At 45.0% G+C, this 16,830-nt stretch overlaps 1 protein-coding gene across 1 annotated transcript in view; it reads right to left on the bottom strand.

Annotated features, from left to right (window-relative positions):
* Window positions 1-16,136, bottom strand: part of Lipc (lipase C, hepatic type) — a 138,105-nt gene extending 121,969 nt beyond the window's left edge. Inside the window, 1 exon segment of the mRNA XM_017799087.2 lies at window positions 15,996-16,136. Coding sequence (XP_017654576.2) covers window positions 15,996-16,080 — 85 coding nt within the window. The 5' untranslated portion in view covers window positions 16,081-16,136.
* Window positions 16,137-16,830: the final 694 nt, after the last annotated feature.

Genomic DNA, 16,830 nt, shown 5'->3' with positions numbered 1-16,830 from the left:
GTGATTAGGGGACTCACATTAGCACCACATGGATGCTTATCAGATAGGCAGGATCCTGGAGCCCATTTCAGATCTGATGGAAAAGCACACCGGTTGCATGAAGCTCCCTGAGCCATTCAAATGCGCTTTAGCGTTTGAGAAGCTCTGCTTTGAGTGCCTCATCTGCAGCTGGGGGAAGCTTCAAATTCCTATTAAGGTAGTGAGCATCATGGGGAATTCACAGACAAGCAAAGAACACAAACACGGAAGACATCTTTCTTCCCTCTCTCACTCATGTGGAAGTGGTTTGCTGGCTCCATGGAAACCCAAAGGACTTAGAATCACTTCTGTAAGATTCATAATGGGAACAGAGCCATCTGCTCATAGGCTCCTATGTGAGTGTTTACAGAAGAGGCTTGTGGCCTGGACAGCAGTCCTTCCTTTCAATCACTGATCCTATCTCAGGTGTAAGTCACAGACTCTAGCATGACCCTATGATTCTAGGTGGGGAAGTAGGGTCAGACCTATGCTGAGTCTTCTGCACCTGTGGGGGTGTTTTCCATGGTTTCCAGCATGGGTGTGGGATTTGCTGATGAAATTTCATGAAGCTCATTTGTTTTTATAAGCATACATTGCCTCACCCTTTGATGAGGCAAATATTCCAGTCATCTGCCACTAGCTGACTGCACACTGGCCCTCAGCTCCTAATGTGGTGAGGCTGAAGACAGGCCTTGCCCTGGAGGTGCCCCAATCCAGGGAGAGAGACCCACAGGTAGATAATGAAAGAGCAAGGAGCCAATACCAAGGAAGAGAGATTCGGGAGGGCTGGGGACAGTGGGAAGTATGTTTGTGTGAGTTTGGGTGACAAGCACACCAGAGACTAAAGAGGCAACAGAGGGATCCTGACTTGATCCTGGTTTGAAAAATGCCTCAGATAAGATTCTTGGGAGGAGTAGAGAAATCTGAGTATGGATTAGATACTGGGTAATATAAAATTATTTATTTCCATAGGTGGTGATACTGGCATTATGTAGAAGATTGTCCTTATTAAAAGATGAAGGCTAATGTAGTAATATTTAACACTGGGGCTAGGGGGATGGCTCAGTAGATAAAGCATTGCACTGTAAGTGTGGGGACCAGAGTTTGGATGCCCAAAATTCGTGTAAAAGCCAGGCATGGCAGGTCACTTGTAATCATAGAAGAGGAGAGATGGGAGTCAGGGAACTCGCATAAGCAAGCTGACTGGTTAGACTAGATGGAACAGAGAGCTCCGGGTTCAGCGAGACGACCCTGCCTCAATACATACAGTGGAGAATAGTGAGGAAAACACTTATGTCAACCTTGGGCCTCCACATGCATGAATACACATGTGCATAGTACACTGGCACACATGTGGGCCACATACGTAAGAGCACACATACATATTAAAAACATTTAAATCATAAGTATTATGATGCCCACAACTTTGCAGTGGTGTGTGTGTGTGTGTGTGTGTGTGTGTGTGTCCTCCTGTTTCCCTCAGTTGAGTCTACAATCCTCACACACACAAATATGCACATCAATAAAAAGGAGAACAAATAATGAAATGTTAACAGTCACTGAATCTATCTGGAGGGAATCTGGTGATTCAGTGTTCTAGTCTTTAAACTTCTTTCTCTGTTTTAATAGTTTTGCAATAAAGGGCAGGAAACACCTTGGACTGGTGTATGAATCGGGCAAGAATCACAATGGCAGGATTGCTCAGTAAACATGCTTGCAGATATTTGAACTGCAAAGTATTTCATCTTATTTCATCCTTAGAACATCTCAGTGAGGTCTCTGCTGGTCACCTCATCATTAATGACTGAGCTCTAAAAACCTAGAGTGATGTGTCCAAGGTCACCTGCACATAAGGTAATACAGCTGGCACCCAGATCTAGGGCTTGAGACTTCGTGGGTTGTTATCCCTCAGGAGTCTATGTTTTATTTCTATTTGTTATGTGGGTATTCATGTAGGTGGGCAAGTACATATGTGTGCATGCATGTGGAGGCCAGAGGGCAATATTGGTTGTCATCCTCAGAAACACTGCCCACTTCCTTTGAGACAGGGTCTTTCATGGGTCTGGAGCTCGTACATAGGTTAGGTTGGCTGGCCACGGAGTCCCAGGAATCCACTTGTCTCTGACTCTCTAGCTCTGAGATTATAGGTGCACACCACCTCGTCTGAACTCATAATCATGTTTGTGAGGCAAGTACCTTACTAACTGAGCTAGCTCCCCAGCCTCCATGTTTTATTTCTGTAGAGTTGGTAGCCCCTGGCAGACCAGGAGTCCACAACCCAGACATGTCCTTCCAGCCCTAGCTCTGTCCTTGGGCATTGGCTGTCACTGTACCCTCCTTCTGGTCTTGGCAGGGGTAGAGGGAAAGGAGGCAGGCAGCAACTGGCCTTGGGCCCTTTCTCCTTAGCCAAGGCCAAGCTGGGTGAGCCTAGGCAACAGTCTATCTGCACACAGACTGTGTGGGAAAAACACCTCTCAAGACAGGGAGATCTCATGCATTTTGGGTTCATGCCATGCACATCCCCACAAAAATGATGCTTCCTTCAGGCGCTGTGCCAGAGGGTGAGTTTTATCACTTACCCACAATATGAGCCAGATAAATGCTCCTTCTTGGGTTCCTGCCAGTTATTGCTGGTACTGCCAGAAAGTCCTAATCGCTTTTCTGAACGGGGCTGTTGCCCAACCCCCTCCATCCCCTTGCTAACTGCCAGCTGGCTCCTGTGTGCCTCAACTGGACCATCAGTTCCCATACCACCAGGAAAGGACCCTGTTTGGGCCTGGTATGAACTTACTGCTCTATTTTCAATGCCATGTATATTTGTAACCGTCTTTTCTAACTCAGAAGTCCTCTCACTGCCCAGGAGTTGCCACAGCTCCAACAGAATAAAGACGTATTTGTAATGTTCACAGCACCTACAGTTTGTAGCCCTGGACTCAGGTCAGAGCAGAGTCTTGAAAAGTGCTGAGTGCTATGGGCTGAAATGTGTTGCCTCAAATAACCCTGAGTGCCTCAGACTGTGGCTGTTGTAGATAGTGGATATCAGGATCTTTAAAGTGCTGCTTCAGGCTAAGGGAGGTTATTGGAGTGGACCCTATAAGAAAAACTGGTTGGTGATCTGGGGAGATAGCTTGGTTGGCAAAGTGCTTGCACAGCAAACTTGAGGACTTGAGTTGATCCTCAGAACCCACATTTAAAAAAAAAAAGCAGGTGGCTGGGCATGGTGGCACACACCTTTAATCCCAGCACTCGGGAGGCAGAGGCAGAGGCAGGTGTATCTCTGTGAGTTCAAGTCCAGCCTGGTCTACATAGTGAGTTTAGGCCAGCTGGGGATATAGGGAGACTCTGACTCAAAAAAAAAAAAAAAGGAGGTATGAATGTAATCCTAGTGGAGAGAAGATCCTGGGACTCTCTGGCCAGCCAACCTAGTTTATTTGGTGAGTTCCAGGCTGGTGACACCCTGTCTTAAAAAAAAAACCAAACAACCAACCTTCACAAATCACCAATGGATTGTACCCAAGGAATAGTGCCTGAAGAATGACATCTGAGGTTGTCCTTTGGTCTCTACATGCACTTGGGTACGTGTGCCTGCACACACACACATGTGCATGCGTACAGAAGAGCAAGAAGAGGAGGAAGAGGAAGAGGAGGACGAGGAGGAAGAGGAGATGAAGGCATAGTCAGAGGAAGCCATCGGAAAGCTAAGACACTTGTAGAGAACCAACCCTGTGGAGACCTTGATCGTGAGCATCTATCTCCCTTCCAGAATCATGAGGTAACCAATTTCTGTTGTGTATACCACCCAGCCCATGGTCCTTTGCTATGGCAGTCCTGGTAGACTAATACACCTAATGTTTACTGAACGTGCTGGAGATTAGCAAAAGACCGGGCACACAGCTGGTGGTTGGCTACGTTTCTGAATAAACTGATACTCTGCACATCATCTGAGTGTGGACTTCCATATTACATTGTCTTTTGGTTATTTCCCAGGTGCGAGTGCATAGCTGGCCCCCACTGCCTTCCCTTCCTGAGAGAGTTCTTCCTGCTTAGACATCACCCTTCCTGATTGTGATGACTATTCTCAGTTGCCAACCTGTGAGTTCTAGAATCACAGAATCAGGCCTTTGGGTATGCCTGTAGGGGATTGTCTTGATTAGGGTAACTGAGATGGGAAGAACCTCCTACCTCCCACTCCCGCCCCACTGGCAGCATTCCTTGAGCTGTGATACTGGACTACATAAAAAGAAAGTGAACAGTACTAGCGTTCCTTGCTCTCCGCGTCTCCACTGCAGATGCAGTATGACCGGCTGTCTCCTCAAACTCCTGCCACCACACTTCGCACCAAGATAGACTGTAATGTCAATCTGTGATCCAGAATAAATCCTTTCTCCTTTAAGTTGCTTTGGTCAGGTGTTTTATTACAGCAATGTATGAAGTAAGACACTGATCATTCATTAAGCTGAACAATTCTAAGACATGCTACAGGCAGGAAGGAGAGTTTTCAAGGGCAGAAATGCCTCAGGTGTTATATGGATAACACTAAGCCACAAGGAGGCTGTGAGGCCCCAGCTCAGTTCATAAAACGGAACCTAGAGGATTCTGGGGTGAAGCCCTTGGGACACATCCTGTTACCTAACACTGGTCTAGACTATCCAGCGTTGGTCCAGAGCTGCTCCTTCCTCTGGACTGCCTGGTTTGGTGTTCATACCTTCTTCTGACTTGACTTTGGGATGGTGTTTGAGATGAGGGGGGCCTAGAATTTATGTTTGGATAGATTTTCTCTTGGGCCACTGAGATTGTTTCCACTTGTCACCTCTAAACGGCTAAACTGAACACGGTGCTCAGAATATGTCCCAGACTCCTTGGCACTGACATTCACAATAGGATGACCTGGGGGCTAAGGAGCCCCCACTGGAACCCCAGGAGACACTTCCTGCCCCCATCATCCTTCAGGCAAGCTGACACTGAAGCAGAACCAGAAGCAATTTCTCAGCTTGCTGTAGACCTGTGAGGTTGAGGCAGACAGGCTGTGAATAGCAACTTGGCCTCGCTAGCTGAGTGATTCAAGGCTGCTTTCTCTGAGCCATGATGTATGTCCCCATCTGGAAACAAAGATAATAATACTATCTCACAGGGTGGCTGCATAGATTGGGAGAAACGAATAGGCACAGGCTTTGGTACACTTAAAGGTTTTCAAAAATGGGGCTGGAGAGATGGCTCAGCAGTTAAGAATACTGACTGTTCTTGCAGAAGATCCAGGTTCGAATCCCAGCACTCACATGGCAGCTAACAATTGCCCATAACTCCAGTACCAGGGGATCCGACAGCCTCTTCTGTCCTCCATAGGCATTGCATGACACGGGAGCACTTACCTACAGGCAGGCATAACACTCATACACATAAAAAATAAAAATAATAAAATATTTTTTTAAAAAAGTTCTCAAGGGGACCGGGAGTGGTGGCACACACCTTTAATCCCAGCAGTCGGGAGGCAGAGGCAGGCAGACCTCTGTGAGTTCAAGGCCAGCCTGGTCTACACAGTGAGTTCCAGGACAGGTGGGGCTACAGGGAGACCCTGTCTCAAAAAGACAAAAAAAAAAAAAAAAAAATCTCAAAAGTAGTAGCCACCATTCCACACATCTTGCTTCTGCTCCATTAATGCACTGTAAGAGCTCCCTTCCAGAAAGCATTAAATCTGTATTTTCATCATCAAAAACCAATGCGTGTCTAGTTCAGACAGTACTGGAAAAGAAATGGTGTAATGGTCATTGACTGCTTGGTAGTTAGCACAGAATCGTGCCTTTGTGCTCCCTGAGTCTGGGAATCTGAATCCGTCTGGCAGTTGAGTCATGTAGGGTTAAATCAGGGCACAAAGCCTCATGTTAGACATGGGCAGGGCAGAACTCTGCTCCCATGTTCCATGTTCCCAGTCCTGTGTAAGGACTGAACCAGGGGAGGTGACTGCTGTTGGTCTCCTTCTACCAGATGACCATCCTTTTTACAGAGGGTGTCAGCAGAAGGGAATGGGGCTATTTCTCATAGGGTAAAGGGAGCTCCCCAGGCTGTGTAGTGAGTGCAGAGACATCAAGAGACCTCAGAGACATTATATGAAGTCTTCTGTGTGAGAGAACTTGAAAACGACACAGCAAAACCCAACCCAGCAGCAGCAGGCCCTGAGATTGACACTGAGCAGACGTTACTCACAGAATGTAACCCTGTACACAAGAAGCCTCCATCTTTTAATTTTTATTTTATATGTATGAGTGTTTTGCCTGCACATACGTAAGTGCACCACATGCATTAAATGCCTGCAGAGTCCAGAAGAGGGTGTTGCATCTCCTGGAACTGAGTTACTGAGGGTGCTAGCTGCCTTGTAGGTGCTGGGAGGGAACTGAGCCCAGGTTCTCCTCAAGAGCAGCACATGCTCTTAACGACTGAACCATCTCTGTAGCCCCAAGGGTCCTCCATCTTTGTGCTTGCCTTGAGGCAGAGAGGGACCGTGGAGACCACAAATGTCACTAAATTGTCCCCTCTTCTGACCAATAGGAATATGTGACCTATGCTCCTGTGTCAACCCCAGCTCAAGACTTGGGGGTGTCACTCAGTGTAGAGCGTTTGCCCAGCGAGCACAGTGCCCTGAGTTCCATCCCTCAGACTGCAAACCTCAGCTCAGCCTTCTTTTCATCTTCTCACTTGTGAGATCATCCTTGCTTAGTATAATAATGAGTTAACGATAATTACCTGGTGTTAGATTTGCCCTCCCTGCTGATGGCCTCCAGTCCAGAATTCCTCAGCTCACCAGTCCTTTCTTAAGACTCCAGCACAGGCCCAGGTCTCTAAGGAGCCCATCTCAACTCCTCCCACAAGGGAGTCCTGGGGTTACTCTGGGATTCCTTCTCCCTTGCTGAAAAAAGCTAAAAAAAAAAAAAAAAAAGTAGAACAAAAAAATCTTCCTAGCACCTCAAGTGCATCCCTGATTATCTTACTTGATGTGATGGTCAATACTGTCAACTTGACAGGATCTAGAATCAACCCGGGACAAAACTCTGGGCATGTCAGTGAGGGGGTTCTGGACTGGGTTGAGATAGAAGTACCCACCCCAAAAGTGGGCAGCACCATCTCTTGGGCTGGGGTCCCAAACTGAATAAAAAGGAGAAACCAAGCTGTGTACCAGCATTCATTGCTCTGCTTCCTGACTGCGGATGCACGTGAGCAGCTCTTTTACACTCCTGCTGCTGTGCCTTTCCCACCATGGTGGACTGCACCCTCAAACTTGGAGCCAAAATAAACCCTTCCTTTCTTAAGTTGATTTTGTCAGGTATTTTGCCACAGTAATGAGAAAAGTTAACTAATGGTAAGCATTTACTTCTGTAAAAATTCATACCTGCTCAATGTTGTTTACAGGGTTACAGTAAGAACTCAGTGAGATAAAGCAGGTGAGGGTGACTGTTTCCAGATGAAATTGTGAAAATGATGTGAAATTTCCACATGACTCCCTTTTCAGACTTAGAGTAAGGGATTTAAGATGTAAGACTCCTAGGTGCCTGGTTCAGTTTCATGTGTTCACCTGAATCCCTCCCATGACTAGTGCTTGGAATAGCAATTAACAAGAAAACTTCAAAGAGATTTGCCCACAGCTGTGGCTGGTCTTGAAATGAGAGCAGAGTGTTTGTGTGAAGGCCCAGTGAGGTTGCAAACCTGGTGACTACGGGCCCCACCCTTGCCCTTTCCTGTTGATACCATAGCTCCCCACCAGGGAGTGGGCAGTGTTCCAGCCAGGCTGGGAGATAAGGCTATCCATGCAGCCTGAGAAGGCAGCTAGCAAGATGTTTCTCCCCTTCTCAAACACTCCCTCCACCTGGTTGCTCAGTTTCCAGGGTCAAGGCCAAGCTCTTGAAGGTGGCTCTGGAGGCTCTCTCTTCTGGTCACTTCTATAATGTGTGGGCATCCCAAAGTAACATGGGTTCTCAATTTTATTGTCAATTTTTCAACCTTTAAGTCGAGATGGTTCATATCTTTTCCTTTGCTTCCACCTTTCCTTCAAGATTCAAATAAAATACCCCCTCCTCTAAAATACCATCTTCACTGACCACTTAGGCCTCAGGACTCTTTTTAACAATTTTTTTTGAATTTATATGTATGGGTGTTTTGCTTGCATGTAGGTGCATAATGTATGTGCAGTACCTGTGGAGGTCAGAAGAGAGTGTTGGGTCCCCTGGAACTGGAGTTACAGACAGTTGTTAGCCACCATATGAGTGCTGGGAACCGAACCTGGGTCCTCTGCTAGAGCAGCCAGTGCTCTTAACCACTGGGCCATTTCTCCAGCCTCATTGCCTCAGGACTCTTAGTATAAAAAGACTGTACTTAAATTTTCACGATACACTTCTCTAAGGGGCTAGTTTCTGCTAGATGGAAGCTTGTGGAAAATGAAATTCTGATTTTTACACTGATCTTGGGGCCTACATGCAGTGAGGGCTTAATGAATGCAGTCATTTGATGCTGTTTATCCTGTTAGAATTCAATAAACTAGTAGATCTTTTTTCTCACCATGTTGGTTCCTCTTAGGACTAGGAAGTTGGAACATCTGACCTCAGAGAACTTTTTTACTGTCATGGAAAGGCCAATCCTAGTCATCTGAGAGCTCTCAGGCCCTGCCCAGCTCTGATAATGGCAGCTCACGTGAAAAGTATGTCCTTGATCATATTTTCAGGGTTGGCAAGGAGTACTCAGAGTGGATGGTTAATGAGATGTTGTAATGATTTTTCTACCATTATAAGTGAGTCTTGCTTGGAAGCTTTTCTTCAAGAACTGCTTTCTTCACAGCACACAGACATTTTGTATCAAAAGAACACTTTTTCATAAAAGTGCATTAAAAAATACATTTGGGAGATTGGGCCTATTAACATTTTGTCAGAAGGAAGGGAGGAATTCACAAGGCTTACCCTTGTCTGAGGATTTATAGGCAGTTAATGATTGCTGGGGCAGGGAGAGACATTTTCTTCTTTTAAATTAAGCACTTGGGAGGCAGAGGCAGGCAGATCTCTGTGAGTTCGAGGCCAGCCTGGTCTATAGAGCGAGTTCCAGGCAGCTGGAGCTACAGGGAGACCTTGTCATAAAAAAAAAAAAAAAAAAAAAAAAAAAAAAGAGAAAAAAAATTAACGTTTTATTTTTTGAAAATTTCAAACATTTGTGTTGTATCTGCATGATTTCCATCCTTCCCAGTCCTCCACCAGAGCCTCCCACGACCTCTCCCTCTCAATTTCTTGTCTTCTTTATTATTGTTACAGATACACATACATTTAATATACATGTACATATAATGCACTGAGTCCATTAGTGGTGCTCCTGTGTACTGTGTTTAGGGCTGCTCACTTGGGATTAGTTAACCTCTCAGGGAGCTAGTTCCTGGAAACATTTTCTTCAATAGTGTACCCACAAGCAAACACGCTCGAGGTAGAAGGGGTTCTGGTTGGAAAGAGGAAGGCAACCAGCAGGAGTAGGAGGAAGATAAAAGAGGGCAATGGTGGTGAATATGATAAAGAAATCATTATAGTCATATATGAAAATGTCATAATGAATCCATTATAAATAAAACAGGTTGTGTCGTAGCTACTGTTGAAGGCAGCCAATACACAGAAGCACTATATGTTGATTCCCAGCTCTTAACTCTGGAGCACTAGAAGTGAAGCCAGCCTTGCCTTGGAGAAGTCAGGAAGTCAGGAGACCTCGGTTCAAGCTATGGATCTCCCATTGACTATTGTTTGGTTTTCATGGTTTTCTGTGTCCCCACTTATGATGGTTACTTTGTAACTGTCAGCTTGGCACAACCTAGAATCACCTTGGAGGAGAACCAAAAGGAATTGTCTAGATCAGGTTGGTCTGTGGGCATGTCTGTGTGGGACTGTCTTGATTATTAATGTGAGAAGACCTAGCTCATTGTGGGCGGTGCCATTCCCTAGGCAGGGGGTCCTGAACTGTATGGGGTGGGGGGAAGCAAGTGGCATGAGTGCACGGTTTCTCTCTGCTTTTCATATGATATGATCGGCTGCTTCAGGCTCCTGCTACTGTGTCTTCCCTGCTCTGCTGGACTGTACCTTAGACCTATAAATGGAATCGACCCCTTTCTCCCTTAAGTTGCTTTTAGTCAGGATTTTTTTTTTAATCACAACAATAGAAATGAAGCTAGCATACTACCCTAACAACATCATTTAGAACTGTTAAAATGTCAGTTTACAAGTCTACTAGGGCCCACTGAGTTCAAAACTCTACAGACGTGGTCCAGAAATCTTATTTTATTTTTCATTTTATTTTGAAAGAAACTTCTTTTAAAAAGAGATTTATTTATTTGTGTGAGTGCCCTCGGTGGCCAGAAGAGGGTGTCAGATCGTGTAGAATTGGAGTTACAGGTGGTTGTGAATCACTCAACATGAGTGCTGGGAACCAAAATCTGGCCACCTGGAAGAGCAGCAAGTGCTTTTAACCACTGACGGTCCAGCCTGCAGCCATCTTACTTTAATAGAGCCTACAGTTGTTTACAGAACCACTGTTCTAGTTAAAGCCCCTTCATCCCATCATGTTAAAGTCAAAGTTATTCAAATCACTGAAGTAAATATATTGCATACATGTAGTTTAGGAGCATGACAAAAAATTTGAAAGAGACAAAAATTCAGATATAAACTCAACTGAAGAATCATTTCTGTACATTTTTCCCCTCCCAGTCTTTTTCCCATCAAATAAACAGTCTCACACAATTGTAGTCACAGGAAAAATACAATCAGGCATATTGCTTTTTTCTCACCTTATGTTGGATCATAAATACGACTGTGCTGTCACCTACACATTTTCCTAAGCCCACGCTGCTCCATTGCATAACAGTGCACAGGCCCCCAAATGCGAGCTGAGCCTATGGAGGTGAAGCTGAGAGTGTTGAGGTGACCGTGTGAGCAAAGAGGCCACCCTTTCCACTTTGAATCTTCATTTCCCCTGCTCCTCCTGCCCCAAACCCAACTGGGGAAAAGCGAAAAGACTGAGCGTTAAATGGGAGAAGAATGGGCGAGATGAGTTCATAGCTTTGTCTTCACACACAGTGGAGACGTCAGTGCGCTCCCTAGTGGCCATGACTGAGAACTGCATCTAGTTTGGAGAAGCCCAACGGGCCCCTGGGATCCTTCAGTGAGTGCATCAATGACTATAGTTTTTCTCCTGGCCCCAAACTCTGTGCTTGAGTGTGAATTGCCCCCATCCCATCCCCCCGCCCCCGACGACTGCCCATGTTACTGCAGCTCCTCCGATCCTTACAGGAATGCCGGGCTCTTCCCCATCGTCTGGCTCTCACACTGGGGCTGAAGTCCAGCCGTGGTGCCTGTGGTCCCTTGGCAGGGGTGTGGATGTTCTCCCTGACTCTGGCCACCCTATTCCCCAGCAGGCTGGACCCCATTTCTTGTCGGGGAAGGCTCCACTCTAAAATGGATGCCCTTCTTGGAGCCAGAGGGCAGCCACCTTCCTGCTATTGAGAGCACTGCCCTGTGTGAACTCCGCCTTATTAGGGATATGACCACAGAGGATGGATTTGGGATCACTCAGCTTTGTTTGCAGACCAGGCCTCAATCAGGGCAGCCTCTCCTCCTGAGAGCCCTGGGCATCCTGGCAGCTGGTGTAGTAAATAGGACAGAGGGGAGGGGAAGGCCACAGTGGGGAATCTAGATACCAAATTCTCAGCTGGCTTTTGGCTGGGCACTCACTGGGTGATTTCCTATTTTCAGGTGAGTTTACAGACCCAAGGCCTTCAATAGCTCCGCAATTTCTCTCTGTATAGTGCTAGGTCCCTGTCAAAGGCAGGGTGGAAGCAAGATGTCTGTCCTCCAGTCTTGGGCCTGTCCTCTCCTGAGGAGACCCATCAGGAGGATTCTAGACCCTCTGAGCTGCAGGGCAAGAAGTCAGTGGGTGGGAGAGTCTCTTGCTGAGGAAAGTGGATTCCCTAGAATGCTGGGGCTGATCCCCAGCTGCTCCCCATCTGTGGATATGTGTTCATCCTGGGTGGGTACTGCCTCTCATATTAGTTAGGAGTGACTTTCCTTGGTGGAGGCCAGTGGGGAACTAGCATGTCTCACTGGGGTGGTGATCTGAGCCTGACTGAGCCTGCAAAGATGGGTGGAGATGGTGGATCTGAAGGGTGAGTGCAAGATTCTTCTCTCAGTGGCCCTTTTACTGTGACAAATCCAAGGCTAATCTAAGCCTCCCCAACAATTGGAGATCAAATTTATGGCCTTGCATATGCTAGGTAACCACTGAGCTACACTCCCAGACCCAGGATTGATCTAACTGTAGATAGTCTCCTTCCCTCTCCTCCTCTCCTCTCTCTTTCTCTTCTTTCCCTCTCCCTATCCCTCCGTTCCTCCTTGTGCATTGAAATTTCACCCCTCCCCCAAAAGAGCACACTATGACTTTAAAAACTCTCTATACTTTAACATGTACTTCTAATCACTAGTAAGATACATGTGCACATTTTTCTCATGTAGTGACTCAACATATAAGAGTCTTCTTTTCCCTGCCCTATTACTATAAGCCAAATTTCCTTACCCCCCCTCCCTTTATAAAGCAGTAAGATAAATGGTTCTTGAACTTTTTTTTGCGGTCATAGGTTCCTTTGATAATTTATCAAGTGATGTAACCTATATCCCCTCTCAAAATCCAGCCCTGGAGCATCTCAGGAGGGGCCAGGGCTCTTAAACTCATCACCTGGTTGAGTGCAGACCCCTGCTATTGAACTGTGAGCATTGTAAGTTCAGTAATAAGCCATTTATTCCAGAACCCAATTATTACCACCTCCAAAATTTTCTGGAACACTTAGTCTCAGGTATTTGAGTTTAAAGATGAACTTGGCAGTAGGTGGACTCCCACCATTGGGGGGTGTTTCTGGTGTGCTGCAGTTTAACCAGTACTGTGCACGTTTGCTAACTCTTCCATTCGCTTTCTCTTCTTTTTCCTCCTCCTCTCCCTCTTCCTTCCTCATTTCCTCCTCTTCTTCCTCCTCTTTCTCTCCCTCCTCTCCTTCCTCCCCTGGTCCTCCTCTTTCTTTTCCTCTTCCTCTTCCTCCTGCTCCTTCTCCTCTTCCCCCTTCTCCCTAGATGGCTTAGTTTCAGAAGACATTTGGGCTTGAAAGACACTTTATCAGCTCTATACCTGTGCTTCTGCACAAGAAAAGCCTTGTTTTCTTTTATGTGGACACTAGCCTGCAAAACCTCTCTCAAACATGGCCTCCTCCAGGTGCCTTCTCTGCACCCGCATCTGGAATAAGCTCCGGGCAACTGTGGCTATTCTCCAGTAGGACTTATTAAACTCCATGCCACGGTGAAGAAAAATTTATATACATGACTGATCGCCTTCATTGGTCTGCCTCATGCATTGTGTTTGAAGCACAGATAGATCATTTAAATTCCTTTCTGTTCCGTAAGACAAAAATGTTTTCAGTAATATTTATGTAAAAATAGTAATTGTTATTGTCTCAGTTCCTTCTTTAATTTTAAAAGCAGCCTGGGTCCCTCAGCAAAACAGATGAATGTAGTCTGCCATAGTCACACAACGACATCAGCAAAGAGAATGAATGAACTAGAATACTAAACTGCAGGATGTCTTTTAAACAACACTGAAGGAAAGAAGCTTGGCACATGAGAGCTCCCAGCGAGTTCTCATGGATGGAGCGTCTCCCAGCAGGCAAAGTAATAAATACATGGTAAGGCTTCTCAAGGGTGGTTTGGACATGTGAGTTCAGATTGTTAAAATTCATTGAGGACTTATTAGACTCCCTCCCTCCCTCCCTTCCTTCTTTCCTTCCTTCCTTCCTTCCTTCCTTCCTTCCTTCATTCCTTCCATCTCTCCCTTTGTTCCTTCCTCCCTTTCTTCCTCCTTTCTTTCTTTCTTTCTCTCTTTCTTTCTTTCTTTCTTCTTCCCTCCCTCCCTTCTTTTCATCCTTTTTTTTTGTGAGACAGGACCTTACTCTGTCGCTCAAGCTGACCCCTCACTCCTAGTGACCCTCCTGCTTCAGTTTCCTGCGTGCTGCAATTACAGGCATGAGTCCACTATGTCCTGATGGTTCCTTTCAAGATGCATGTTATATTTCAATAAAAAAGAAATACAATATTCTGGGAAAGAGGCAAGGAAGACCCTTTAGCAGTTTCACTCTGAATCCAGGGAATAAAAAAATCATCAGCCATTTTATTGGCATGGCTCAAAATTATGATGTAAGAGACATTTTTAGACAGGGAATTAAGAATGAGATGATGTATAAAAAAATTAGTATTGTACTTGACACATAAAATGCTCAGTGAATGGAAGTAAGTAATACCAAGTTAGTAACTGACCTAGGCTATAAAATAATACATTCAATAGAACAGCCGTTTTCTTTAAGGGAGAAAAAGTTTCTGAAATTTTCAGGTGTATACCCTGCTAGTAAGTCCTTGATTCTCAACATTTTTGGAACTTTCTTCAAGCACAGTCATTTTTCTTTATTTTTTACTTTTTAAAATATTTTACTTATTATTTTTATTTTATGTATATGGGTATATTGCCTGCATGTGTGTAAGCGCACCCTTGTTATGCACATCCTGCAGAGGCCAGAGGACAGAGTCAAATTCACCTGGAACTGGAGTTATGGATGTTTGTTAGCTGCCATGTGAATGCTGGGAATCGAACCTGGGTCCTCTGCAAGAGCAGCCAGTGCTCTTAACTGCTGAGCCACCTCTCCAGTCCCACAGTCCTTTTTTTAAGATTTATTTTTATTTATGTGTATGTGTATGTATGTGTGTATGCCATGTGTGTTCAGGTCCCTGCAAGTGCCAAAAGAGGGTGTCAGATCCGCTGGAGCTGGAGTTACAGGCAGTTGTAAGTGAGCCACCTAATGTGGATGCTGGGAACCAAATTCTGGTCCTCTGGAAGAGCAGCATGTACTGTTAACTGCTGAGTCATCCCTCCATCTCTAAGCATAGTCTTTGAGAAAATAAAAATCTAAGTCTCTGGTGGGTGTGGTGGCTCAGGCATGTGACCTCAGTCCTCAGGAGATTCTTGGGATTGAAGCCATTTTAGGCTTTGTGCTATACTTTGCTCTAAATCAATCAGTCAGTAAATCAATCAATCAATTAATCAGTCAGTCAGTCAGTCAGTCAATCAGTCAATCAATTTGTCAGTCAGTCAATCAGTCAGTCAATCAGTCAAAATTCAAGAACAGTCTAAGTATCTGCCATCACACTGGTGGATCCTAATTATGAGGAACATAAAAGCAAAGTTCCAAATATCTGTCTAGCTTGGCCAAATTGTTCAGTTAATTTCATTTCCATCATTTATTGATCTAAAACATAACTCAGCCAGGAACCTGGATTCCATCTGACTGATGGAGCACGTGAGTCTGTCTTTGGCCATCAGTCTAGTTTATTTAGTCACATATTAAACAGGTGGACTGTTGGCGGCTTTACTTTAGCCGACGAGAAAAGCTTTGCAGAAAACTAAAGGCTAGGACACACGCGATGATGTCACCACTCTAGACCCTACTAGAAACAGGACTCAAATTCCTCTGTCTTCAGAGAGCCAGGCAATTCCATTCGACAACCCCAACAAGACAGAGCATTTAATCGCAGATGGTGCTCCCCGATCACAAATTAGAAGTCAAATGAACTCTCAGGAAGGTTTCAAGTCTTTCAGATCATTCTCCACTGAAGGGGTCTTCCGCCCGACAGTGTTCAAAAATCAGACCTTCAAGAAACCTCACTGCCCGCTGCAGGCACTTTTAGAAGACTTCCAACTCCTAGAGCTGCTTTCTGAAAATTCAGTCCCCTTTACAAAATGCCACATGGCTCTGGGTACCTGTGATGTTACTAATAGAAGCAACTGGTATTCTTTGAAGTAAATTCCATCTCACATTGTCAATCTCTGTAACACAGCCAAGAAAGAAGAATGCATGCCCACCTCCAGAGGAAAGCGGCTCTTACCTGATCCCAGGCTTTGTCCATGGGCACTTGATTGGATAAAGATGCATAAAAGCAAGAAACCGGGGACTCGGAGGGGACTCCTCATTTCTCCTGTCTCACCTGGGTCTGAGGTCTTCTTGCTAATTTCTGGTGCTAAAGAGACCAAATGCTTATTAATACTCAGGGAAGGCTCCCATTAATTATTAACCTTACATGTTATCTAGTGTTGGGACACTTTCCTTGCTTCCTCCACTCCAAATCTAACAGTATTTAGGACCCAAAGGACTGACTCACAGAAACAATTTTTCTTCTGACACAGTTTGAAAATAAATGCCAGGCCAGATCTTCTTACCTTCCTTTTTTTTAAAAAAAAAAAAATTATATTTCTTTTCTTTTTTAAAAAAATTATTTATTATTATTTTTTTTTATGTGTATGTGTGTATCGCTTGCATGTAAGTGCACCCATGTTGTGCAGTGCCCGCAGAGGTCAGAAGAGGCTGTAGGATCCCCTGGGACTGGAGTTACGGACAGTTGTTAGGTGCCATGTGGGTGCTGGGATTCGAACTCAGGTCTTCTGCAAGAACAACCAGTGTTCTTAACCACTGAGCCATCTCTCCAGCCCACAAATTATATTTCTTTAATAAAATCATGTAGAGTTTATATTAGTTGTGTAATATCAAACTTTCAGAAGTAGTATACCTCGGGCCATAGCAAATATCAGCAAATAGTTATCAAAGAGTTAATCAATAAAACAAATACATAAATTAATGAAAAACGGAAACATGTATTACAAACCTCATCAGTTAAGTATTTCCAAAAATCTCCTTTCTTCTATTTATCCTTCTTTTTTTCCAAA

Source organism: Nannospalax galili, unplaced genomic scaffold (assembly GCF_000622305.1).
Source record: "Nannospalax galili isolate Female #2095 unplaced genomic scaffold, S.galili_v1.0 scaffold117, whole genome shotgun sequence".
Classification (NCBI taxonomy): Eukaryota; Metazoa; Chordata; class Mammalia; order Rodentia; family Spalacidae; genus Nannospalax; species Nannospalax galili.
This window is presented reverse-complemented; position numbering and strand designations above follow the sequence as displayed.